At 45.3% G+C, this 25,173-nt stretch overlaps 2 protein-coding genes across 15 annotated transcripts in view; one reads left to right on the top strand and one right to left on the bottom strand.

The window, feature by feature from the left end:
- Positions 1-70, bottom strand: part of INTS9 (integrator complex subunit 9) — a 73,669-nt gene extending 73,599 nt beyond the window's left edge. The window contains exon 1 of the mRNA XM_082755735.1: positions 25-70. Coding sequence (XP_082611861.1) covers positions 25-33 — 9 coding nt within the window. The 5' untranslated portion in view covers positions 34-70. The remainder of the gene's footprint in view (positions 1-24) is intronic.
- Positions 71-340: 270 nt separating this feature from the next.
- HMBOX1 (homeobox containing 1) overlaps positions 341-25,173 on the top strand; it is a 117,468-nt gene continuing 92,635 nt past the window's right edge. For 5 of the 14 annotated variants that reach the window (XR_014317329.1, XR_014317330.1, XM_082758417.1 and 2 more), the window contains exon 1: positions 485-717. The gene's annotated coding sequence lies outside the window, so the exon portion shown is untranslated. Of the gene's footprint in view, positions 718-25,173 lie in introns of all 14 variants that reach the window. The other 9 variants (XM_082758419.1, XM_082758423.1, XM_082758425.1 and 6 more) reach the window with 6 other exon arrangements.

Genomic DNA, 25,173 nt, shown 5'->3' with positions numbered 1-25,173 from the left:
TGACCCCAACCCCCCCCCGCTCACCAGCTTCATGCTTCGCCCGGCTCTATTTACGGGGACAATCCTGCCCCCACCTTCCTGCCCCCCCGCCTCGCCCGCAGAGCATCATGGGATTTGTAGTCCCACCGCCCACAATGAGGTCATGGCCGAGCCCGCCCCAACCCTGTTACCCACCTCCCCCCCGAGGCATGCCGGGAGTTGTAGTCCACCCCGCGCTTCGCCCCCCGCGCTCCATTGGCGTGCCGAGCCGGCGGGGCACGCCGGGAGTTGTAGTCCTCGCGGCGTGGTTCCCCCCCGTCACCCTAGGGAGGGGGGAACTACAAGTCCCAGGGTCTCCCGGCGGCAGCAGGTGGGAGCCTGGATGTTGATATCAACATGGCGCTTGTCAGACAGACAAAGGCAGTCAGTCTGGTGTGATTGAGCCAAAAAAAAAAAAAAAAAAGAGAAAAAAAAAAAAAAAAAAGAGAGAGAAAAACCGAGAGGAGGAGGAGGAGGGGAGCGAGACGGGGGAGGAGGGGGCTTCTCGTCCCGGGGGGGGGGGCTGGGGAGAAGGGGGCGTCGGCAGCTGAGGGACCCCCCCCCCCCTCGCTATTGTTCTCCTCCCCCCCCGGTCGTCTCTCCCCTCACGCCGGGGCGGGGGCGGGGGGCGGGGGGGGGCAGCCCCCCGGCGGCTGCCGTTAAATGGTGAGGTGGTGGAGGAGCCGCCGGCACCCGGAGGTGAGTGAGCGGGGAGGGGAGGGGGGCGGGCTGTGAGGGGAGGGGGAGTGTGGGGAGGGTGGTTTGGGGGGGGGGGGGGGGGGAGGGGGGGGTCTCTCTCCTCCCCCCCCCCTTTTTGCTGGTACTGCTCTGCCTGAGGGGGAGCTGCGCTGTGGGGAGAGCGCCTGGCAGCCAGGGGTATGTAGGGGGGGGGCTTGGGGTTTTGGGGAGGGGGTCTAAGGGTCTCGGGGGGGGGTCCTGAGGAGGTGGGAGGGGGGGGTTGTGGGGTTTTTGGGGGGTTTTGGGGACTTGGGGGGGGTCTTGAGGTGTTTAGGGGCGTCCTGAGGGAGTCTGAAGGGGGGTTCTGAGGACTTGGGGAGGGGGGGGGACGTGAGGAGCTGAAGGGGGGGTCTGGGGGCTTGAGGGGGGGGTCCTGAGGACCTGAGGGGGTCCTAAAGGGGTAGGGGGTGAGTAGGGGTAGCCCCCTTTAGCCCCTTCAGCCCCTTCTCAGAGTTGCACCCCGGTTTGGGGGGTGCTGCTTCGTTTTCCCGAAGCCCCCCAAGCAGCAGGAAGGTGCCCCCGGCTGGGTAGGCCCCCCCCGGGAAGGGAGGGGAGCTCCTCATTTTATTTTTATTAGTATTTTACCCCCCCTCTCCCCACCACCACCACCTTCCCCTCCTTCCCTTCCCTTCCCTCCCCCGGGCGTGAGGGAGGACGAACTCGCGGCGGCGGAGTCCCCTCAGACTGGGTGGGTGCTGGCTGCCGCTCGCTTTATTATTATTATTATTAATTATTTTTGGGGTTGTTTTGGTGCTGTTGGCTGCTGAGTTTGGGGCTGGGCTGCTGCTGCCTCCCAGGCTGCGGTGGGGGCCCTCCTGTCCCCTTCCTTTCCTCTTGTCCCCCCCCCTTTTTCCTTCTGTCCCCCCTTTCTCCCCCTTGGGGTGCCTGAAGGGGCTCCCGGGGGCTCCTTCCTGGGGCTTTTCCAGGGCTTTTGGGGTGGGAAAGGGGCTTCTGGAAGGCCCCCGATTGGGATTTCGATGTCACCCCCCTGGGGGGGGGGGGGCTCCAGGGGGTTTTGAGGGGGGGAAGCTGGGCTGGGTCCGAAGGGCTTTGGCTGCTGGGGAGTTGAATGCCTGGGGAAGGAGGAGGGGGGACCCCGAGGGAAATCGTTCCCCAAATGTGTGCGGAGAGCTTGGGTGGGGTGTCACGGCTTGTTTGTTCGCTACTTCTCGGGAGGAGATGGGGGAGAGGAGCTTTGGTGCTTCTCTGCCTCTGCCCGGGGTCTTTTTTTTTCTCCGAAGAGCTGCGGCTTCGCCCCCAGGACCGGTCAGAGGAAGGGGTAGGGAACGCCGCTGACCCCTTCCCCTCGGTTTTTGGGGTTAAAACAACCTGAGACTTCTGTGTTTTGGGGCGCAGAATACCTCTGCGAGACAGGCTGAGCTGAGTTCTTCAACCCCAGTTTTGTCTGATGGCTTTTTTTTGAGTTGTTCCAAGAGTGTCTCCTGGTATGTTTGCAGAGCACTTCTTTGCGAGCATTTTTTTTTTTTCCCCCCTTTGCAATAGGTCTGAGAAAAGCCTCGATCATGTGCGCCGTTTTTTTTTTTTTCCCCGGTCCCTTCTTGTTGGGGACAAAAACTGTTTTTTTCTGGGGGTGGGGAGGGAAGAAGGAAGAGGAAATGAAGACTGTGAGCGTGTTTGCCGCTCGTCCGTGGCGTCGGGTTTATCTGAATTTGTTCTCGTGCTCGGGTAACGTTGGGGGGAACAGATGAGTGGCTTTAAGGACGGAATGCCCGTGAACTGAAGCTGGAAGGATTTAAACTTTGTAAGGGAGGCAAGCGTGAAGCTGCTGGCAGGAGCAGATCTGACAGACGCTAGCGAAGTGCCCCTGCTCCAAAACCAAACGGGGACGGAGGGAAAGGAAACCGGTGGAAAAAAAAAAACCACAAACAAAAACAACCTGCAATTTGCATGGAGGATAGCGTGTAAAATACGTAGTGCTGGAGAAAGGAACGGTGCTGTGCGGACGCTTGGTGGGCTTGCAAAAACCCTGAAGTGCCTGCTCGTGTCCCGTGATGTGACTAGCTCATTTCTGCAGGGCTCATCAGGTACAGGCTCTGCTTCCTTCCTGGGATGGTGCAGCTGGCATTTGATTTCCTCCATGGATGGGAGAGGAGGAGTCCTGTGCAGTTTTTTTCCCCGAGATGATTGCATTTTCTTTGGCCTTGCTGTACCCTGCCTCATTAGTAGGAACTGCATCTATATTTATTTACCATTATACCGTGTCCCTCGGGACGTCGGGTGTAGTTTGGAGTAGGTATATATGGATTTATCACTCTGAAGGTTTTTTTTTTTTTTTTTTCCTCCAATCATGCTAGGGCCAAATCCTTCAACAGCGGAGATCAAACTTAATTTATTCCTGTGTTTCGCGTCTCCCTTTTTTGCCATTTCTCTTCCAAATTGCCAAGAAAACATTTCTGACGTGCAGACAGGGGGAGGGAAGCAGGAGAGAAGTGGGAAACGGGTAGGATATTATAGGGCAGGGATGTGTTTATCTGCATGCTCTAGGAGCGCCGAGCTCAGTGAAAGAGCAGGGTTTGATATCTGGAAACTGGGCTTTGGGAACGCTCTTGTCCCTTACGTGATTATCCTGTAGCCCCGTGACAGCCACAACTTTTTCTGTAGGGTTGACAGAATTGCTCTGGCGAGCCTGGGCATGAGGCTGGGAACAAGGAACTTGTGTTTCCCTCTCTTCCTCCTATCGTTCCTTTAGCACCAGTGCAAGCACCCGAACAGGCATCAGCATTTTTACTCCTGTGTCATCCAACTCGGCTCCGAGCAGGTCTAGACGACATCGTGGTATGCAGCCGGCCAGCTGTGGTGCAGGAATGCTCCCATAGGTGAACCTGCAGGCTTTTTCAAAGAGGGGTAAGGAAATCTGCAAGCAGATCCCGGGTGGATGAGGCCTGCTTATCTCTGCACCTACTTTATTGAGCAGTCAGGAGCAATTCCTTTCGATTTTGTTGACCTTTCTAGAAAACGTGCGTCTCTCTAGTAGTGCGAGCGGGTAATTCCGAGGAGTTAGGAACCAGAGTTTGCTGCAGAAAGCTTATTTCGGAGGCCGCTGTTTCTGCGTGGGTCTTCGTGGTCTCTTTCAAAGGGATATTAAAAGTTTATGGGTGTGCAATGTTTGGAAAGTTAAATTATTAGGAAGCAGTTGCTTTATAGTGAAAATCTGTAAGTTTATGCGAGTGTCTGACGTGTTTTTTCTTGGTATCCAGAGCTGGGAAGATGATGGGGTTGTGGCATTTGCTTTTTGGTTTTGAATTTTATTTATAATAAGCCTGAATTTCCAGAATTGTTCTGTCATTAAGGTTTGGGGCTGCGCTTTGTTGAATGTCAGCGAGGCAGCAATGCAGTTTGGGTCTTTAGGAAATGGTGTTTGGGAGGGGAATGGCAAGAACTGATGGAACTAAAACTTGAGTGAAAAATCCTGTACTGTCTCTTTCATAAAAGGCATCTCTGAGGATGTTTGGTTGCGTGTGTTAGAGGATAAACAGATCTGCATGAGATGACAGCATGTTTGACTCTGAAGAAAGCAACTTGTGCTTCACAGCAATTTCTGTGCTGAGCTTTCAGGAGCAGGACGGAATTTCACATGGCAGCTTTGGGATCCGTGGCAAATATTTCTCATCTTCTGTGAGGTTTAGGTTCAGAAATCAAGCGCTTGAAGGGATGCTGTCAACTTCAGGTTCCTACCGCAAAAGAGCATGCCTTTGTTTCTCCTCCTGATGACTTTATGCAGCTCTGACACTTCTAAAGTCACTGAAGTCGATTTCCCTTCACACTGATTTTAATGGAGCAGGCATTGGATCTGCGTGCAGGTCCTCGTGGGATTGCCCCTTTAATTATACCTATGCTGATAATATTATCTTGTGGATTATCAACGAAGCGAGACCAATGTCATGATTATAGTGAGATTTTTAGGAGATAATGAGGAGAAATAGATTTGATTTTTGGTTAACTCATATCCCTAAAGCTGTTCTTTATATATTAGATCACTACCAAACTGTAGGTTAGCGTTCAGATATTCCTGTATTGCATAAAGCTCCCTTCTAAAATGCACCAAGATGAGGGCAGCTGGCTGGCCAAGTATACTGAGAGTTTGTGTTTGAACACTCAGCCACGCAAACTGATTGAATGTTAGCTATGAATGCAATTTCCAGCACGAATGCAAAAGGTAAGTGTTTGGACAAGTGCTTTTAATTTGGGAAACAAAGCGAGCAGGAATAACAGGATATGAAAAGAAAGTGTTATTTTTCATTTCGCAGGTGGCAAACTAAGGTGCAGAGGGATTAACTTTCTCAGGTTCCTCCACGGAGTCGGCGGCAGAGCTGGTAATCGCTCTGTGATCGGCAGAGTTTGTCAGGGCTCTAATCGGAGTTTTTCTTCCTCCCCCCATTAATTGGCTCGCTTCCACTTTTTAAAAATAACATCTAGAGATTATTTTTCTTTCTTCCAGTTTCCAACTTTATAGCCCAAAGTGTTTTTTTTTCTTTTTCAGTCGAGCCTTGAAAGTGCAGGGTTGGAAAGCTTCCTCTGAGCAGCACCTCCCTGACATATGATACTATCTCGAAGCAGCCTCTGACAAGTGAACCCTCTCATTGAAATCATGTGAGGAATTTTCTTACTCAACACTGAAGATCTTCTGGGGGAAAGGAGGTTGCAAACTATTAGCTATGTGGTCTTCATTGCGAGCTGGCACAAAAAATGCTCTTATGTATTGAGGCAGTCATGTGGCCCACCGAAAGGAGCTGAGAGTTGTTGGCCAACTGAAAATTTCATCTTGCAACTCTGAAAAACAGCTATTTTTTTTTGCGTTGTCCCTGCTGAAAAGAGAGAGAGGAGCTTGAGATCTGGTCTTCCTGAAAAATGGCATTGTTTGGTTTCCTTCCCGCTCACCTGTGACCATAAAGGCAGGTAGAGAAGCTTCTCTGATAGATGACCTTAAAAAAAAAAAAAAAAAGTGGCCATCGTGTTTGGGATGCCTCTGTTCGGTGCCGTTTCGGGTTGACCAAAAAGGTCGTTGTTCATGCAGGCTTCCTGCATAATGTGCTGCTGAGCAAAGTGCTCGTTTCACAGTTATGAAACTGCTGCTATCACAATTACTGCATCGTAAAGCCTAACCTAATCAGAAGTGATCGATTTATGGCCGCAACTTGTGTGGTGCGCTGGTGGAGTCGGGCTCTGATGTTTCAGATTGATTCATTACGGCTGAGCCACTGTCCTTCTCCTTTACTACTCGGCGATAAAATAATACTTTGTACCTTCATTTGTAAATCTTTTAGTGCTTTACAGGGCTATCAGGGTTTTAAAAATAGAGAAACTGAGGCACGAGGGCCAAGTGACTCACTCAAGGTCAGATAGTGAGCAAGTGCCAGTTGTACACAGCTCCCTCTGTTCCCCACCTATTGCACGCTTCCACCTGGGCTATATTAACGCGTTAACCATACACAGAATTTATGGCCTGGTCTTCTAATGTGCTCAGTAAGAACACCTGAGTCAATGGGATGGTTTGAACGCTGATGGGAGGATTTCCCATGCGCCGTTGACTTCTGTGGTTTGACACTCGTCATCCTCGCTTATTCTCTTAAGTTTATTGCTTTAAGAAGGGGGAAGATATCAGACCAGAACCACCGCTGGGATACATTTTCTCGGAAAGCTCCTTTTTCTTGCATTGCTTTTCTTCTGTTTTAATAGGAGTTTTTCAGTGTTGGACTTCAGATCTGTCTCAGGGATGCCCACGCACCCTTGTTCCAGTTGTGATTCAGCACCGTGCTAACCGAGACACCAAAAGGTTGAACAGTGACTGTTTTGATGTGTTTTTTTTTTTTTTGTTTTTTTTTTTAATTTCACAAATTAAACCAAGTACTCTAGGGCTGGTTACTCTTGGCTGTGTGCAGATTTCCCTTTCCCAGTTCTTAATCAAAGCTGCATGCCGAGTCTGAAGTTGGGCTGCTCTTCAAACTGGGAACTGCTGGAGGGGAGCGCTTCTGACCGAGCGTATTCTGCTTTATCTTTCCGGCGCAGGCACCCAGAATGGAGGGAAGGGCAGTTAACTCTTTCTCCTACAGAGTTCCTGCATGAATGTTTGCTTCAGCATTTCACGGTGGTTTTAGTGCCTGAAACATGCCAGCAAGCATAGCCCTTCGTCAGGTTTTACCTACGTACCTACACCAAAAGTCTTTTGCGTGTGACTTGACAGAGACCTAGCCTCGTGTGTGTGTCTGCAGCAAGCTGGCAAGCTCCTGCTTACCTGATGGGATGAGTGGTGTTTTCAGATCTACCCAAGAACCTTGTGCAGCTGGAGGAAAACAGATTTTATTACCTGCTTCATATGTGGAGGGGGCGTTCTTTTGTTCTCTGTAAGTGCAAGGGGTCTATGTAGGCTAGATCAAATTTATAGGAATCCTCTTCACTGCTGTGGTGGTAGATGAGGCATTAATATTGGGCTAAGGAAGTAATTTGCAAGCCAGGCATGCAGAATATATTAATTAATGTTTGGTTCTGAACACCCCCAGCTGAATCCTGCTTGTGTTGGTTTCCTCCCCACTTCTTAACTTTGTATTTAAGAAGCCCTGTTTTCTTTTCACTTTCTTAAAACACGCCACTGACTCCTGAGTTGGTCAATAAAACAGCTCCTGCTGCTGAAACAATACTGTGGGCTGTTTTTCAGCGAGCATTGTGAACGGCCAGTTTTATTCTTCTGATAAGCCTATGTCCTATCAATTAGGAAGTGTAGCTTATAGTCATTTCCTGCATTTTGAACTGCCCATTTCTTACGAGCTCTGAAGCAAGCCCTGAATCTGCTTTTTGTTCTTCAGTGGTACTGTAGTACTAATGGAAGCAGAAAGCATTTAGTTAGTTCATAAAATACAAGCGCTGTTTCTCCTTGGATATTTATTCTGACCTTTATTTTGGACACTTTTCTCTGCCATGATCAGATTCTCTGATTACAATGTCAGCTTTCACTAGCAATCTCTTTGTGATTTAACTGGCAGGGCTCTGGAGTTTGAGCAACTGGGATGCAGTAGCTCTGACGTGTAAGTAGCACGCCAGTGTTGAAAAGGAAAGTTCTTCCTGGCAGGGAGCTCTCACTGGGCTCTCATTCCTAGGCTCTGCTATAAGTCTTATTTTATGACCCAGGGCAAACTTCTTGACTTGCCTACGTACCAGCATGCAATATGAATATAATCCTTTCAGGGCTGTTGAGATGTTTTCATGTTTGTAAAGTATTTGAGGATTCTTGGCCGGGTGTTAGTGCGTGCTGCTCTCGATAGCATAAACACGAATACCATAAGTGTATTTACACAGAGAAAGAACGTGTTATTTAAGCTAATGCTAACTTTTTTTCGTGCCACAGATGGGAGAGGTAAGTAGTTCATCACCAGTTTTCTCAGCTAAGTTGTATTATGCATTGTTTCCAGACGCCATGCTCATTTTTTCTCCGGCTGTTTGCATTTCATGGGGGCTCCGTCTGCTCAGTGGAGCAGTGCTGTGTAGCGATAAGAACAGCAATCTGAGAAAGAGGGAACTTGCTGAACTTGAAACTTATTCCTCCCTCTTTAATTTCCTCACCCATAGAAGTAGAATGATGTTAACATATTGGAGGTTCATAAAATTTAAGGCGAGAACAGGCAATTAAATCGTCTTGTCTGATATGTTTTATATGCTTTATATCACGAGTCTTTAAATTTTAATCATTTACTCTGAAACTGAGACCAGTAACTGATGTTTGGCTAAAAACAATTTGAAAGCTTTCCAGCCTCGAGTGTCCGTGATTGGTAATTTCAGCCTCATCACTTCTGGTAGTTTGTGCCATCTCACTGTTAAAAGTAAGTGGCTGATTTCTAATTTGAATTCGTCTAACTTCTGCCGCTGGTTCTTGTTACGACTTTCCTGACAAGATTAGAGCCCTTTAGTATCCCCTACTTTCTTGCCATGGAGGTACTTACACTCTGTAATCGAGTTACTCGATTGATAAGGAAGCAGAGTTGAGCTTTTAAGTCTCACTCTGAGGCATTTTCTCCAGCACTCAGATCATCCGGTGATTCTTCATGGTCTCCATTTATTTTTAACATCATGGAAACCAAAAATGGTAAATGTTCCAGCCTGCATCTTATCCGTGCTGACTACCGAGGTGCGATGACCTCTTTTGCTATGCAGCTCTTTAAGAGGTCCGTGGTACCCCTTTTGCATAGGGAAATCCTCTTCGTGAGCCTGCTCTCACATTGAGGCTCTTCCTAGTGAAGCCTGCCCCTTGGTAGCTGTGGTTTGCATTTCTTAGATTATAAATTTGTTTTCAGCTGTGTTTAGCTTTCCTGAGCTCAGTGAAGTCAGATTTTCAGACTCCTTTTGCTGCCCTCTCTGTACAATAATGTGCTGTTCCAATAGTTGTGGTGTCAGTCACAGACTTTTATCTGCAGCGATAAAAATGTTGAACTGCATCAAACCTTAAATTTAGTGACAAAAAAAAAAAAAATTAGCATGATGCAATACCAGGAAGTAGATTAAGAACTGGCTAACTGACAGCTCTCAGAAAGCACCAGTCGATACGGAGCAGCCGAGGTGGATTTCCACTCCAACCAAGGTACGCCCTGTCCCTGTACTGTCTTCTGCTAGCCTACATTTGTAATCTCAGAGAAAGAAGGTAGCCCTTCATCAAGACCTCTTCCCATTAAAACATGTTGACTGGCATTACTGGTGCCCTGTTCTCTAATTCTTTGCTGGGATAATCTTGTTTTCTGTTGGTTTGCCTGGACTGATGCTCAGCTGACTGCCATAGGGCTCCAGATTTGCTCCATCCCCTTTTTGAGCACTAACATGATGCAAACATCTACCCAGTATGGATCCAGAGTCCCTCGGTTAATAAAGGAGAAAAGCCCTACAGGACTGCAAAAAGCCCTCTTCAGTGCTTGTTTTCTAGCTGATTTACAATAGTTCCCTCTTAAAGGGTTTGCTGGAAATCATCTCCCGTTACTGATAATTCAGAGGTAGTTCGTGTGACGAAAATCTGTTGCCCCAATCTAGTGGAGAACTGCTCCCAGTTCTTCCATTAGGAAGTTTCTGGTTTTTAAGGTATTTATATAAATACCTAGTCTTGCGCTTTGGTTTGGAAGATCTTAAGGTGGTTTATTGCTGAATGTCTGCAAGCACAATGCTTTTGGGGAGGCTGTGGTGTATCTGCTGGCAGGTTGCACAGCACTGTGGAAGTGAGGACCTTCCTAACCTCTACAAGTGGCTACTTAGGGCGACACTTGTGAATTATCCTTTGGTTCGTTCCACGGGCATAATCCTGATAAATATTGCTGTCAGTCCTCTGGCACACGCAGGTAAATGCTTTTATTCATAGCAATTCACCTTCTCACTTGCTGGCTGTTCCCTTGAATTTCCCTTTTCCTTTCCCAAACTAATTATTTACTCCCTCCATGTAGCAGCAGGAATCAGCAGCGTACGTGGGTATCTTTCTCTTAGGCAGTATTTATTGTGTTGCTTTTTAGGGTCCTGAAACCAAACCTGCTTTAAATGCATTTGTCTATAAGAAATGATGTAGTGTAGTGTTTTGTTTTTTGTTTAAGGTAGGTGTTTGAAAGGATTTGCTCCATGAGAAAGTGCCTGTTTTGAAACCTGCAAATTCCAGTCAGATAAAATGCAGAGAGGTCAGGCCGTGTATCTGAGGTTTGGGACGTCTGCTTCCTTTCTGGCTATCGAGTGGGAAACCTGCCAGAGAGATAGGCTTAGAAAAAAAGATTTGGAAGGGGGAAGAAAGGGAACAGAACCAAGGCAGAGGATTTGGGAGGCTGGAAAAGGTACTGTGGAAAAGGGAAAAAAATGCTGTTTCTGCGCCCGAAATCTGAGGTGTGGCACTGTGGATGTCGAAGACAAATAACACAGGCTCCGAAATGTATGCTGTTTAGTTGGACATAAATATTTCTTACAGTGCGAGCCTCTGAGCTCAGCCAATGGCTTTCCTGCCTCCTAGCTAAATCGGTATCTGATTTTTCTGTTCCTCTGCTGTCTTCTTGCAGGAGTTGTTTATTGACTGAAATTGTTTCCATATGGCTGCAATGTAGAGCTTGATTACATTAAACGTGGCGCTTTCCTGTGGCATTGCAGTGCTATGGGAAGCTCATCTCTTTCCTCTCCTTCCAACCTCCCTTCCTCCGTAAAAAATTTGGCTTTGGCACGTGTAATTTGTTTAGGTATTACCCCCCCCTGCCCCGAGGCTCCTATAACTGGAAAACTGGGATCCAGTTTTTTAGGCCTTCATATTTGATTGCTTACGTGGGTTAAGCCTGCTCATAAATCGCTGATAAAATACTTGAGATGAAGATTAGAGTGACGTGATTGCAGTTGGAGAGCGTTGCTGGAGCTGGGGCCCCAAGGTGCTAAGCACGGTACAAGCACACAGGCAGGAGATAGCTCTTCACCTCCGCAGAGCTTGCTGCCCATCAAGACATCCATTTAGATTGTGGCTGTTTACCCTGATCGTCAGCTTAAATACAGCCCCAAGGTGTTAAAATTCCTCTGCTTGGACACTCCGGGACCCTGAAGGGCCAAATTCACCGCTTATCTGGAGCCTGGAAGCTATGCCTAGTTTGCGGAGAACAGATCCAGATCCGTTTAATAGCAAGCGGATGCATCTAGCTTTGATAAGCGTAAAAGTAGATTGTTGGTTAAGTTAGCTCATAAAACGGCAGCGAAGCATCTCCACCCTCTCTTTGCAATTGCATCTGCTCTCTTTTAAACTTGTGTTTGTAACTTGGATTCAAGAATTGTCTTTTTAATACAATTTTTTTTAATTTAAAATAGGTTAGTTTATATATGTTTAAGGTATTTATATAACTGACATCTAATGCGGTGCCTGCGCTTCTTGCGGAATCTAGGCAGCGTATTTGTACCTCCAGGATCTCAAATGACACCAAACCAGCAGAGTGATGGTGTGGTCACTGCTGGCTGAGCTCATAGAACCAGACAGAAGAAATAGTAAGGCACCTTCTGACAGTGCAGAGCAAATGTTTTCCTCATTTCAGTATATCCAGATAAGTGGTCTGTGAACTGAACTAATTCAGATCCCAAATGGTTTTGTAGATGCAGAAATGCTTGTTTCCCTAGCCTAACATAAGGGACAGTGCGGAATGGATTCACTAATACAAAAATCTTTCAGTGGAGGACACAGCAAGGTTCAATGCACTTAATAAAGATAATTCATTTGTTTTCGCTAAATCATTTTTTAAATGCAGACCATGTTTCCATACCCTCTTTATGCGTCCAGCACGTAAGATGTACCATTCAAGATGATTAAAGCTGTAATATATAAAAGCTAGCATTTTTCAAATAGTTTTATAAACAACCTGGCTAGTGACCAGCAGTCCCAACTGAGATGCAGGTACGCTGTTCTCAGGCGTTTGCCGTGCTGGAGTGTGAAGTTATTTCCAGTCTTCTCAACTCAATTCAGTGTAAAAATGCAGGTTTCAGGGGGAGAAACTCCTCTTTCTCTAAAAATAGAGGATCTGGTTGCTTCTTGGGTGGGATAGGGCATGCAGTGTCAGATGTCTGGGGCAGATTGAAGCCACAAGTGATTTCGATGGGCCTCATAATTTGCAAGTGTTTGACTAGCGAGCTGACAGGAGGGCAGTGACCAGGAAGCAGTGGTGGCCATCTCCTCTGCCTCTCCTCTTCCTTGAAGGACTCAGCACCTCACTGCAGCTGGGATATTACAAGTCTTAGAGCTGTGATGAGATGGAGCTTCCTGCCTTCTGCCCACACTGAGGACCCTCGCTTCAGAAAGGTGGATTTAAAGCCTTTGATTCTCCTTTATGTTGTCTGTTTTCTACTTCAGATGGCTCCCTGTCCATCATGCTGGTTTTTGTGGATCCCTTTATCGATGGCTTGTGCACATTGTGAGATTGTGAGGAAAGAACTTTTTCTGCCAGGCTGGGGATCCTCCAGCCATGGCAGGATGCCTACAAATCCTGATTTTTCCTGAAGATCTTTTTTACTCCGTATTTTGCAAAACAGTGTGGGAAAAGCAGTTTTTTTTTTTTTTTTTTTAAATCCTTCATGAAATGCACAGGTTACATGGCAGCAGAAATGAGGTTTAAGGAGTGTTTAGTTTCCAATGTTGCAGTCTTCATGCAAAGGGAGAAGCAAAAGCTGAAGTGTGACTGTCCCTGACCTTGCCTGTCTTACTTGCACATCAGAGCTGTGTTCTGCCTTTTAGCTTGTGGACAACCAGCTAACAGCAACATAAAGCTTTACCTCTTTAAGCCCTCCAAAGCTGCCATCATGGAGCTCTCCTTTACACTATCAAAATTTTTATTAGTTTACTACTTACTTTTCCTGTCATTTTTCAAACCTATTAAAACAGTGAATTGATGAAGGCTCTTGTGTGTTTTATGTGAGCTCACAGGTCTGAGTGTGGAATAAAACTAGTGCTGAATATCTGTAACTTCCATTGTATTTCAGTGTTTTTTTTAGGGGTGAGTCCTTAAAACAAGATATAATGAGTGTTAGAGGCAGGGGGAATGCTCTCTGGTTTTCACGAGGACTGAACTGGAATTATGTTGAGGAAATTTCCTTTTTTAATTAACAGGCAAGCAGAGTTCTAGGTCCTTTCATACTTAATTCTCCACTATTTGCTTTTTGACAGCCTTTTGCTGTCTCCTTTCCAGAAGAGCCACTGAGACTTCCTCCAGTTATTTGATGAGACAATTTCCTATGTGCAGCCTTCCTCCTGCCCTTCGTGGTAGTGGTGGCTTGGACCACCAGCACTTCTGGTCTCCTTGCCTACCCTCAAAGTCCCTAACGCCGGCCTTCTCATTAACAGCATGTGTTAAATGTCCTCCATTTACTGACTGAGCAGAACAATCCTTCAGTTTTCTGATGGAAATTATTTCTGAGAAGAGACTGCAGGCTCAGGGCCACACTCTCTTTGCAGTACTATCAGCACATTTTGGCTGCAAATGCAATTTTTCTTCATAAATATTAAAGGAAGGGGTTACAGGTGGTGACTTCTGAGGTGTGGTTGTGTGACAGTGCTTTGTCCCAAACCCTCCTGTGTTGTTTCGGGTGAGCTGGGGCTTAGTTGTATGTGCTTACAGCCCCTGAGGAGGGCCTTGGTCCGTGATGGCGATACCCAGAAAACAGGGGCACCACGATGTTTTCTGCTGCATCTGGATTCTTTCTGTTGGTCTTTTTCCTTACCAGTTCTTAAACTTTTTACAGTCACAGTTTCCAACTGAAAGCTTAGATTTTAACTAACTATTTAGCTCACGCCTTAGTCAACCACAGAACAAACTCAATTTAGGTTCCTGAAGCCACCAGGCCAAAAAGTGTGTGTCTCTACCTCACGGCCCTGAGAAAGGTTGTCTTCAAAGGTGGTTTTGCAGTCCATTTGTTGTACCAGAACCAAACAAAATCCGTGTGGATCATTGTGTGTCTGTACGTTTATTTTTAGAGCCAGTTGCACTGCATGTGCAGGGGACCAGGCCTGAGAGGGGCCTTCCCGTCTCAGCACTTCAGTGACGTGTTCAAGTGGGGAAATGAATAGTTTTGGATTGATCAAATCCTTACGCTTCTCATCCTGTCCCCCTTTCTCTCCCCCTCCTTGTTTTTGAAAGGTGGACCTTTTGAAGTCTTTTATAGCTCTTACAGACGTGTACCCTGCTGGATTTAACACCATGACTGGCACAAGGGAGGCTTAGAAGCCCAGTTAAACAGGGTTTAACTGGTGTTTTACACAGCAGACTTCTAAATTGTGAGTTCAGTGAGGTTTCTGGTTTGCTGCAGTGCTGTATGGATGTGGTACTTCAAAAAATAACGGTGTGTGTGTGTGTGTCTCTGAGGCATCGCTTTAAGCTAGGCCCCGATCTGAGTGCTGGCAGGACTATGCTAACTTCTGCCCCTGAATAAAGGCAGCTGTGTGGTAGGATTTACGTAAGAGTTGTGAAACACAGCAACATGGGGGGTAAGTTCAATTAAAATCAGGTTGATAAATGAAAGACTGTGCTGGTCACATCAGGAGTTTGCTTCTCTCTCACACCTGTGGATGCTGAGGACAGACTTCCAGAACAGGGCCAGTAACCTGCAGCCTGTGTACTTGCAAATATCCCCACAGCAGGTTCAAGCTTTCCATATAGCTTTTGCATCACCTCTTTTCCAGCCAAGAGGGGTCTGTGCAAGTTAAATCCTTAATAGCCCATTTGCCTGCCCCAAGCTGTGCCCCTGCAGTCCTTGCCACCTATTTAATGTCCCATACCTGGAGGCTGGGCAGCCTTCGTGAATCGAGGTGCTCTGAGTTCAGATCCTGTTGATCATTATAAATAAACAACAAATTAAATGCCTTTATTTATAAGCTGTCACTTCTTGTCGGTACCTTTTTGATGGGGTGTGGTTGCTGTTTGTCATTTCCATACCTTGCAAGCTGTTTACAGTGTATGGCACTTCTAGATGCCATAAAGTTTTTCTTCTTAATGCTCATCATGCTGCGCCACAGCTGTCTGTCTTCTTGTCTGCCCCCAGTGCTGTTGGATCACACTCTTGCTGTCTCTCCATACTGTGTTTTCTAAAAACTTTTTCTTAAATTCCTATGTGATACTGTTTTCTTGGCTACAGTCATCTTTGTAGGAGAGGTTCAAGTCTTGAACAAGGATATTCATCTTTTCTTTTTTCTCCTAGACATTTGTTTAATAGTCTCAGTGTTTTGGAGCCCGACAGCCTCACAATTTACCTAAAACATTAGTTTTGTATCAGGTGTGTGTGAACATACAGCTCAAACACCATACAGCAGTGCTAGTTCTTTAACTGCAGATGAAATTTCCCAGTTTCATCGCTGAAAGCACAAGGGTTAATATCTTTCTGCAGATGTTAATCTTTCCTGCTTTTATCTTAATGTATGCATATAAAAACATTTTGGTATCTTTGTCCCTTTGCACTTGAACTAGAAACTGTAGTCTATTTGTGGTGTGTAGTAGGAAAGTGTTTTCTTTTGTACTTTTGATTTAGCAGTTTCTCTGTAGGGGAAGGAAAATAAAAGATTGAGACATTTTTCCAGTGAAATATGAAATGAGAGGACAGCGATATCTGAACTTTGCATCATTTCCACTAATAGCAGCAAAGATGACAAAACAGATTGAGTGGTTCCTTCCTCCCTCCGTTTTGGAGAGGGCAAGGGAAAGCCGTAGGCTGAAGGGAATAATCTGCAAATACAACGCTGAGTGAAATTTGCATTTCTCCTTGCATGGAGTTGGGAGCAGTTCTGATACAAACGTATTGGAAATGGATTTTCCTAACCTGCAATGAGCAGCGTGCTTGAATTCCGCTGCTGATTTCTGTCCAAAGATTGCTGCTTTACAGCTGTCATTAAAAATTCATGGTGCAACTTGAGATCAAAGCAAATAGACATTCTCCTTACTGTATAAACCTGTTTTTTTTGTGGAACGTATGCATTGCATCTGTGTATTTTATTAGGTATTCTTGTCCTAGGAAAGGCAGGCAGCCTTTAGATAGTGCAGCTGGACTCAAGGGATGGGAAAGCAGGCTCGGACCCCCTGATAAATGCTGGTCTCATTCTCTGCTGTCTTTCCTCACCTCCCAGGTAAGTGTAGGCACTTGAGGCTGTTCCAGGAAGGGGATGGTTTGTCTTCAGTTTGTTTGCTCCTTGCTGAGAACAAAACTGCCCTCACTCCAGGTATTTCAGAAGTGATCTCCTGACAAGTGCCTTCTCTTCGTTCATATTTCTTCTCCAAATAACTTCCTCTTCTCTTCCTTTCGCACCTTACCACACACTTCAGAGCAACGTGAAAGAAAGCAAGCTGTCAATATTGGAATCTTTTATCAGATTTTTAGTTTTTATTTTTTCTCTTCTAAATGTGTCAGCTTTGAGACCCAACATTATCCAACAATCTCATGTTTTGCCAGGACCTGTGATCTGAGTTTTTCAGTGAAAAGCTTGTAGGTGTGAACGCTGATGGCTCCAGTTCAAGAAGGCAGGTACCAAACTTTGCAGTTGTGTGATTTCTGAAGGGCCGGGGTTGCTTGTAAGGAGGCACCTCTTTGAGATTTGTACGTGCCAGATCTTCCTTGCCTTGTGTTCCACTTCTGACCCATCCTAGCTGTCTGTTTTTTTATGTGGTCTGTTGTTTTTGTGCTTGATGGGGTTGGTGTTTGCAAATCCTGGATAGTTTAGCCCTGTATGCTGTTACTATAAAGCACCCCTAAAAAGAAGGGGAAAGGAGGGAAGGAAAAATCTGAAAAGCTGCTAGATCTTGAAGATTAATCAGCCTGGTTTAAATAGCAAGCAAAGCTACGAGGGTGTTTTTCTCCACGTTATGTTTCCTTCGTTCTGCTCTCGCAAAGTTGTTTCTCTGGAGGAAGATTTCAAGCTCCATACGGCTGTGTTCTTGTATTAGTGTCAGAGCACGGGCAGAGATTATTTGTGGGAATATGTACAGTCACATTTCCTGGGGTTACTCCTGTGCTTTTGTGCTCGGTGGAATTAAGGCCTCATTTTGCACCGTTGCTTATCGAGTACTTCATTAATACATACATCTGTATTTACAGACTCATACCTGGGACCTCTTGTGTATGAGCTTACACCTGGAGTGGAGAAGTCAGCATAAATGTTGGGGGGTCCTAGGCTCTGTGGGTGATGAGAAGAGTCCCCTTTATAAATACTCGGAAGAATCTGCGGTAGGGTTCCTACAGAAAGGACACGAAAAAGGGGCTGGCAGAAGGGTGCCTATGATGGCCTGGGGGAGCTGGTGGCCTGCAGGGGAGTAGGAGGTGCCCCAGGAAACTGCAGCAAACCCAAATGTTTGGGGCTCTGCCTGTGGGCTGGATCCTGACTGTAGATGATGCCTCCCAGCATCGTCTGAGGAGCATAAATTGAAGGGAAACAGTTCTTTTTAATCGATATTTTTAGCTAAGAAGTTTTACTGAAAGAGTTAATGGCTTTAAGACTGCCACTTGCACACATCTGTGTTAGAGGGATACAGGGTGGCCCAGGGAATTGTTTTGAGAAAGCTGGACTGTTTTTTTCCTCCTGAGAGGAAGAAACGTGATCTTCCCTTTGCCTAAGGCTAAAAGCTGGTGTGAATAGCATGCAGGCTGGGCAGCACTTCATCCATCCTCTTCGGGTTTACCCGACTGTGCTCAACTCACCATCTATGAAGGGTTTTGTGGTGCCACCACCTAGGGCTGCAACGAGAACCGAGAGCTTTTCGTGTGCTCTGATGGCTGAAATATAAAACTGAGGGTGTGTAGTCATTTACCAAATAGCATCTGATGTCAGATGGGAGTTTTCATTGAGGAATGAGGAGCATCTTTTGTCTGACCCCAGTCAAAAGCAAAGAGAGGTGTGGAACAAGAAGAAATCCTGGTTTTGAGTATCCGCTGTCGCGTCGCTTAGTCATGATTTGGGGGAGAACGGACTTTTTATTTAAATTTTTTCTTCTTTTTTCCTCTCCGAATAGTGGACTCGGATCCAGGCAGCGGAGGGAAAAATTAGTTTTGCTGTTTTTGAAACGTCTGAAAGGAAACTGTCTTAAAGGCAACAATAAATGCTCTGGTAATAACACAGACTAAACTGTACTTAAAACAAGTCTGTATCCATCACTCCGATATACTGAAATAGCAATCTGGTGATTTGATGTCAGGATGATGAATTATAACCTTTTTTATTATTTATTTTAAGGTTTAGTTGCAGACTTTATGGAAAACAAAGTGTGTCTGGCTTGGGTTGTAAGTTTTATTGAACGGCTGGGAGAAACTTTCAGCTTTGGAGCACGAGTGGTGGATTGTGCATATAAATACACAATCACACCAGCACATTTGCATGTACATGCAATTTATGCTCGTCTCCGCAGGTAATTTACAATGTGCAAAATTGCAGCCGTGTATAAATCACGTTTATTTATACGCGTGGTGGTGGCTGGAGGTCGAGCGAGGGGTGGCACCTTGCTGTGCCTAGCGGAGCTCCTGCACGGGGAGGGACAACTTTACATCGATGGGGAGCCAATTCAAGGCCGGGTGACAATATGGTTGAGCAGATTTATTGGAGTGGCTTTGAGGTCTGGTATAATCAAATTCGTGCAGGCAACGCCGATGGAGAACATCCCTGAGACCATCGTGGCTCTGCACTGTTGGGCACTGGTGCTACTGGGACGGCCGCATTCGAACCTTGGGGTGTGAGAAGGTTGCAAGTTATTTTTCCTTTGGTTTAAAACAAACTTTGCTGTGAAATGGCTCTTGGGTTGGCCAAAGTTCGAGCCGTTCATCCTCTTTGTTGGCCGGAGCAGTTGCTGGATAGCGTTGGTGCTTAGTGTTGGCTTGTGGTAGGGTTGACCGCTGATCTTGGTGCCCCGAATCGGCCCGGTACGAAATGGGTACGATAGGAAATCCCATCAGTTGTCTTCTCCTATTCCTCATCCAGGCAAAAAATTCTTGTCAGAGGGGTAAATCTGCCCTGAAGCTGTTGATGCTGCTTTTGCTGCTCCCTAGATGGGAGTGACCAACTTCGCTTAAAGCTTGGTTTAATCCTTCGTAAACAACTTACTAAACCTGGAGGAGCCTTTCCTCTATGTCCAGTGTGATCCAAGGCTGATAGCTCCAGCCCCTTCAAATTTATATTTTTAGGAGGTGCTCTGGTTTCTTTTATTTGTGTATTTCTTCCTAAAGGGGATGGATTGCTCTTGTTTGCTTGAATTTCATCTATTTAATGGCTTTTTACCCAGTTTGTATCATAGAAATAGTTGTAAATCCAACGCTTCTATTAGTTTTATCTCCATCGAGCATAGAAAGCTGACCAAAAGAAAAGCTTGGGCTCCCAAAGTGCTGCAGGACGGTGTCACTGGAGGCAGGCAATGCCTTCACCTCTGGCTTCTCTCTGTGAAGTTGATGGTGGTTGTATCCCTGTGTCTGGGCACAAATATTCGTAAGCTGCTCATCCGAACAGCAAAATGCTGCCTCCCAGGTAGGTGAAGGATCCAGGAGGTACCTCCCGGCCGCTCTCCTGCCCCGATAGACCCGTGTGTGGATTCAGAGGACGTGTGTTTGTCCCGGCACGTCGATTGTCGGAGCTGGCACTGCGGCGTGGGGATCGATTTAAATCAAAGCGGCTTCAATAGCAGGCAGGAAGCCGTGGGCTGAATAATTGAACTTAGTTTTGTTTTGCACATGTAGTCCTTTGTTACTGTGAAAGAAAAGTTGAGTTGTGCTGGCAACTTTTCCCCTTCCTAACAGGTGTCACGAAAACCTAAGCGATCACCTTGCTTCCTAGGCATTTATTAGGGGTGGGATTAGAAAATAGCTGATTCTCTGCCTGTTTCCCAGCTGGCTCTTGTTTAGAAATCACGTCAAGCACCGTTTGGATGGCAACTGGGATTCAACTGAAAGCGCAGTTTTACTTGGCATTATGGCTGTTGCAGTCAGGTCAAAATGCAGTTTTTCTTCTAAAGTAAACTGATTAAACACAGCGAGGCTTGTCTGTGAAAAGGAAATTTCACTTAATTTCTGGTTACCGTGCCCTTCAGAAACAGAGAGCTGGCAGAGCTCATCAGCTTACTTCGGTTTTATTCCTCATTTAAAAGCAAGAAACTGTTTTTCCTGCTGTCTCAATTCCCAACTGGTTCCTCAACTTTGAAAGCGCTGGGCATTGAACTGAGCTAAATAAGCAGAGTTAAAAAGAAAATGTTTGTGCTTTTGTGCTTGCAGGCAAGGAGACGGCTTGAAAGATGGGCTGCCGTTTAATCGGGCACTAGTTCCCCGTGCCCACCAAGTGACTTCCACTAGTTCACTGCCTTGATCTCCCTTTTCCAGTGTAAAACGTTTGCTGTGTACGAATCTTACTCTCTCTGTCGATTTATTTCCTGCTGGGAAGTGATGCTAAAGCTTTGATTTCCTATCCTCCCAAGTGGAATCTTCTTGAGGACATCGATGCGAAGTCCTTCGGCTGTTTCATGGTGGGATTTGGTTTGGTTTTCCTCTTGTGCCATCCCCGTCAGTGTTTAGGATGAGTCTCTCTGAATGTTGTCCGAGAGGAACTGCCAAATTTGCTTCTCTTGAAGGATATACATTCACGGCAGGATGCTCGCTCCCTGCCTGCTATTTTAAGCTTGTGTATCTTTTCAGATAATGCTTGCCCTGGCATCATTCATAGTACTCTTAACTTTTAAAGGCTTTAAATGCAAGGTAAACAGACCATCTACGCCTACCAGATCCTTCTTCCAAGCTCACGTGAGCCCTAAAAGATGGTAAAAGTACATCCTGGTACTGAAAGCAGTGGGTCTTGAGAGGATGGCCGAGCTGCAGCACGGAAATGCTAAAGTTGGAATCAGTGCAGAGAATAAGAGAAGAATAAGTTTGAGCTCTGCTGAAGGCAAGGCAGGGAAGGTGCCCTGCAATCGCTCGAGCACGAGCTTGGTCTGCAAAGTGAGCGTTCACAACAGATGCAGCTTCTGTGCAGGAGTTAAAAATAAATTGTGAGGAATGGAGGAAAAAAAAAAAAAAAAAAGCTGGGAAACAAATCTAGGTATCAGTTTATGGCCACACTGGATTTCTGGGTGTGTTGAGGAGTGAAATTGTCAAATCTTGAGGCAGGAAATGCCTGTACACAGCCATCACGGCTTCCTTTTCTCTCCTTTCAGAACACAAACTTTTCCTACACCTCTGTCTGGCCTGTTTTCCTTCCTAAAATGAGCCAAGCTTTGTCTACTTCTCACAATACCTGGGGAGAAAAATGGTGTTTTGCTCTGTGTGGGGATTTGGAATAGGGTTTTTTCTTTGTTCAGGTAGGGTATTTTAGGACTCAGCCCAGCAATTTAATATTTATAAAGTTTGTCCTCTCCCTTTTTTTTTTTTTTTTTTAAGTGCCTGGGAAAGCAAGAGCAGAATGGAAGACAGCTAGCGGGCTTTCAGTATGATCCGGGTTGTATCGTCTAAAAATGGTCATTTTCATAGCACAGTTTGCTTTTTTTTATTATTATTATTTATAAATACATAAATTACAAATGCATAGATTCAGGTAAAACTCTGTTTAGTAAAGCGTAGAGCATTTGGTTTTCATTCCTTCCCTCGTAGTTTGAAGTCAAAAGCACAAAGCAGCCAAGGATCAATAGCTTCATGGGTTTATTGGCAACAGCTTCCTTTTTCCTTCATTTTTTTTGGGGAGGTGCGTGGGTCAGAAATGCCATTTAAGCTCTGCCCCCCAAAATGCTGAAGGAGGATAGTGTAATCCTGCTAAATCCACTTTGACTCCAGCATGGAAAAGCACAAACAGGGTGTGCGTTCTCTAACCAAGACAAGTTGCAGCACTGTTTCATCTTCATAGTCCTGTGGTGTTTTAAACTAAAACATCTAAAACATATTGTAATTGGATCAAAATGACCACGGCAGTTATTAGCTTTGTGCTATTGCCTTAAAATGTTTGCAAATTAAAAACAAAACAACACCAAAACACAAAGAAACTCTTCTACCTTGTACTCAAGAGATAATCTTGCTTTTTTTTTTTTTTAATATACCAATAAAAAGGTAGAAGCCCCCAGTGTTTACTCTTCATTTTTGAGAGCTGGGACTTGTGTAAAATGTCACACATTCAAAGCATCCTCTGAATTCGTGGTAGCAGATCTTTTGCTGTCCCTGCTCCACTTGCTAAATGGATTTGTGTGATCCTAAGATCCAGGGTGGTCCTGTGTGCAGCCAGGAGCTGGACTCAGGGGTCCTTGTGGGTCCCTTCCAACTGGGGATGCTTCACGTAGGCAACCCTGAAGCAAGCCAGGTTGAACTGGAAGGAGAATCCAGCTTTCGTGAGCCCAAAGATTGGTAGGTGATAGCAAACGCTTTTGCTGCCCTTCGAAACGGCAGCTTTTCTGTAACGAAGCAGAGCCTACACTATGTTAATCCACGCTTTGGTCCGATGATCAATGCAGGAAAACAGCCTGCTGTGAAAATTTACCACTGTAGATCGATAGCCCCCGGCTACCCAACTGTATTAACGATAATTGATGGGCTGAGGGGATCTTGTAAACACTTGTTTGTCCCATCAGCATGTTTGCTTATTTGTTGACAGTAAGGATATCTACAGAGCCGCTGGCAGCTCTAAATACATTTCTAGTTTTACTTGGGATTACTGCAGGGTGTGCGTTGATTTGTCTTCTAAACCACTCCAGCATCCCAAATATGATCAGGCATCAGGTATGGAAATGAATTAGTTGATGGTTAATTTTATAAGCTTTTGAATAAAACCAAAAAAAAGCCTTATTTACGGTAGGTGAATTGAGATCTCACGAAGCATCCGACTAACTTTGGCCCCAAGATGACATTTTTAAGGGATAAACGATCAAGGTTATGCAAATGAGTGAATTGATCAAAAGTGGTGATTTAAATCGCCCTGATTTACATCAGCAAGAGGGAAGCTTTGATTTAGATCATTGATTTTAATCTCGTTTTGGGATTGTACTTTCATTATTTTCCTCAAAGGTTGATTTTCATTGGCTGGTAACTACTTGGAGCATGTTTATTTGCAAACAATTATAGCCCTTAAGTTAATTTCTTAATTTCTTTGGGCAGGAGAGGTAGCGCTGAACTAGCAGGGTAAGTGGGGCAGGAACGTGTCCTTAGGCAGGTACGTAATTGAACAAATCCTTATTTAAGGTCTTAATATTTACATTCTCTAGAAATAGCAAATGAGCTCTATGTAGATGAGGCCTGGAACTGAAAGTGTAAGGAAAAAAAAAAACCTCTCTGTTCTGAAATTTGTTTTTAAACGTTGCTATCTTAAAATGCCAGTTAAAAAAAAAAAGACGAAAACATCTCAGAAATGTTTTACATTTGGAAACTGATTCGTTAAACAAAGCAAGCATTATCTGCAGTTAATGAACTGAGCTGTGCCTGGATACCATGTCCTTCAAGGTTTGAAAGCTGACAGATCTTATTCTCTCACCTTGTTTTTATTCACAGATTAGAAGAGGGAAAACAAGCCTTCTGCCTTCCTGCTTCTCGGGTTTTTTTTTTTTTTAAACTCCCAGTTGGTTGTTCAGCTTTTGCATGAGCAAGGCACTGAAAAGAATGAGGTGAATAAACCGAAATGAACAAAATGCTCCTTATATGTGCAAAAAAAAAAAAGGCAGAAAGTGGTTTAGCAGTTGAGACTCCACTTCCTCCAGGTGTTCGTGCCGTACCTTTCACCCCTTCAGAGCTGATGTTCCCCTTCCTCCCTGACCTCCCCACGAGTCAGCAATATCTGTCTGCTGCTGAACTATTGACGTGCCATTTCTAATCACGTTGTAGTGAGCTTATGCTTTGGAGTAGTTTGTCAAAATGTTTGACAGACATTTGGGGAAAAAAAAAAAGTCAATTAAAAATGCAATTCAAAAGCTTTCCTTTTGTCTTCCCTTGTGAAATCTAAGATGAATATAGATATTTTCTGAGCATTTTTTAATGGTGAGTGCAATCCAGTTTTAGGAACCAAGCTGCAAGACACATTAAGGTGGCTTTCAGCATGGAATACACGCTGAATGGCTTTTTTTTTTTTTCTTTCTCTGAAGGACTTAACAGCAGATTTATATTTTTATGGGGTTTGTTTGTTTGTTTTTTCAATGCAGAGGGTGCCCAGTAGAGAAATTCAGATGGTTTGGTCACTGTAATTTCCCAAGGCAAGGCAAACACAGTTCTGTCTTTGAGAGACTTATTTGCTATCAGAGCAAACTTTTCTTTTCTGTCCCTAAGCCGCAACACTTGCAGAAGCCCTAGAGCAGTTATAATGAAGATTGAGTACGAGTGGATGAGAGATCGTGGTCTGTTCAGCTTTTTCTATTTTACTTCATTCAAATTGATGGGATGATGTGGTGATGAGTCTCGTTGCAAAGAGCTCCTTAATTCCTTTGATAATTAAGTGTTTGCTTATTGCTCTGCGTTCTCAGGCGCTGCGTAAATGGTCTCGGTTCGGGAAAAAGGCAGCAGTTTGGGGTGAAGCTCCCGATGTCTCCCTGTCCTCCTCAACAGCACCAGCCCTGTGCTGAAGGACCACGTCAGGGTTTGGCTGGCAGCTGCTCCAGGGCTTCCCTTTTTCCTGGAGAAAATACAATAAAGGAGAAAAACACATTCTGAAGAATTAGCCCCAGCTTAAAACAAACACCTCACCACGATGATTTACCAGCACCCTGTTGTTGAATGTGCCGTGCTGTAAATCAAGGAGAGAAGTGAGGCCCCAACGTTTTGTCACTGTTTTCGCTTGAATTCTGTATTGCCAGGTCGTTTGTTCGCTGCCGTGTGCATTGGTGATGCTGTGATAAATAGCTTTACCTTCCGTCATTTGAGTGACTGCTGCTGGAAATGGAAAAATGAAACCCTCACCAGCTTTTTTGGAGATGTTCAGCTTTGTTTAGCAAGTTAGAAAAAGTTGATGTGAACGCAAAGTGCTGT

This window comes from Aythya marila, assembly GCF_965140915.1.
Source record: "Aythya marila genome assembly, chromosome: 3".
Classification (NCBI taxonomy): Eukaryota; Metazoa; Chordata; class Aves; order Anseriformes; family Anatidae; genus Aythya; species Aythya marila.
Note: the sequence above shows the minus strand (reverse complement) of the source record. Positions and strands in the feature narration are given on the sequence as shown.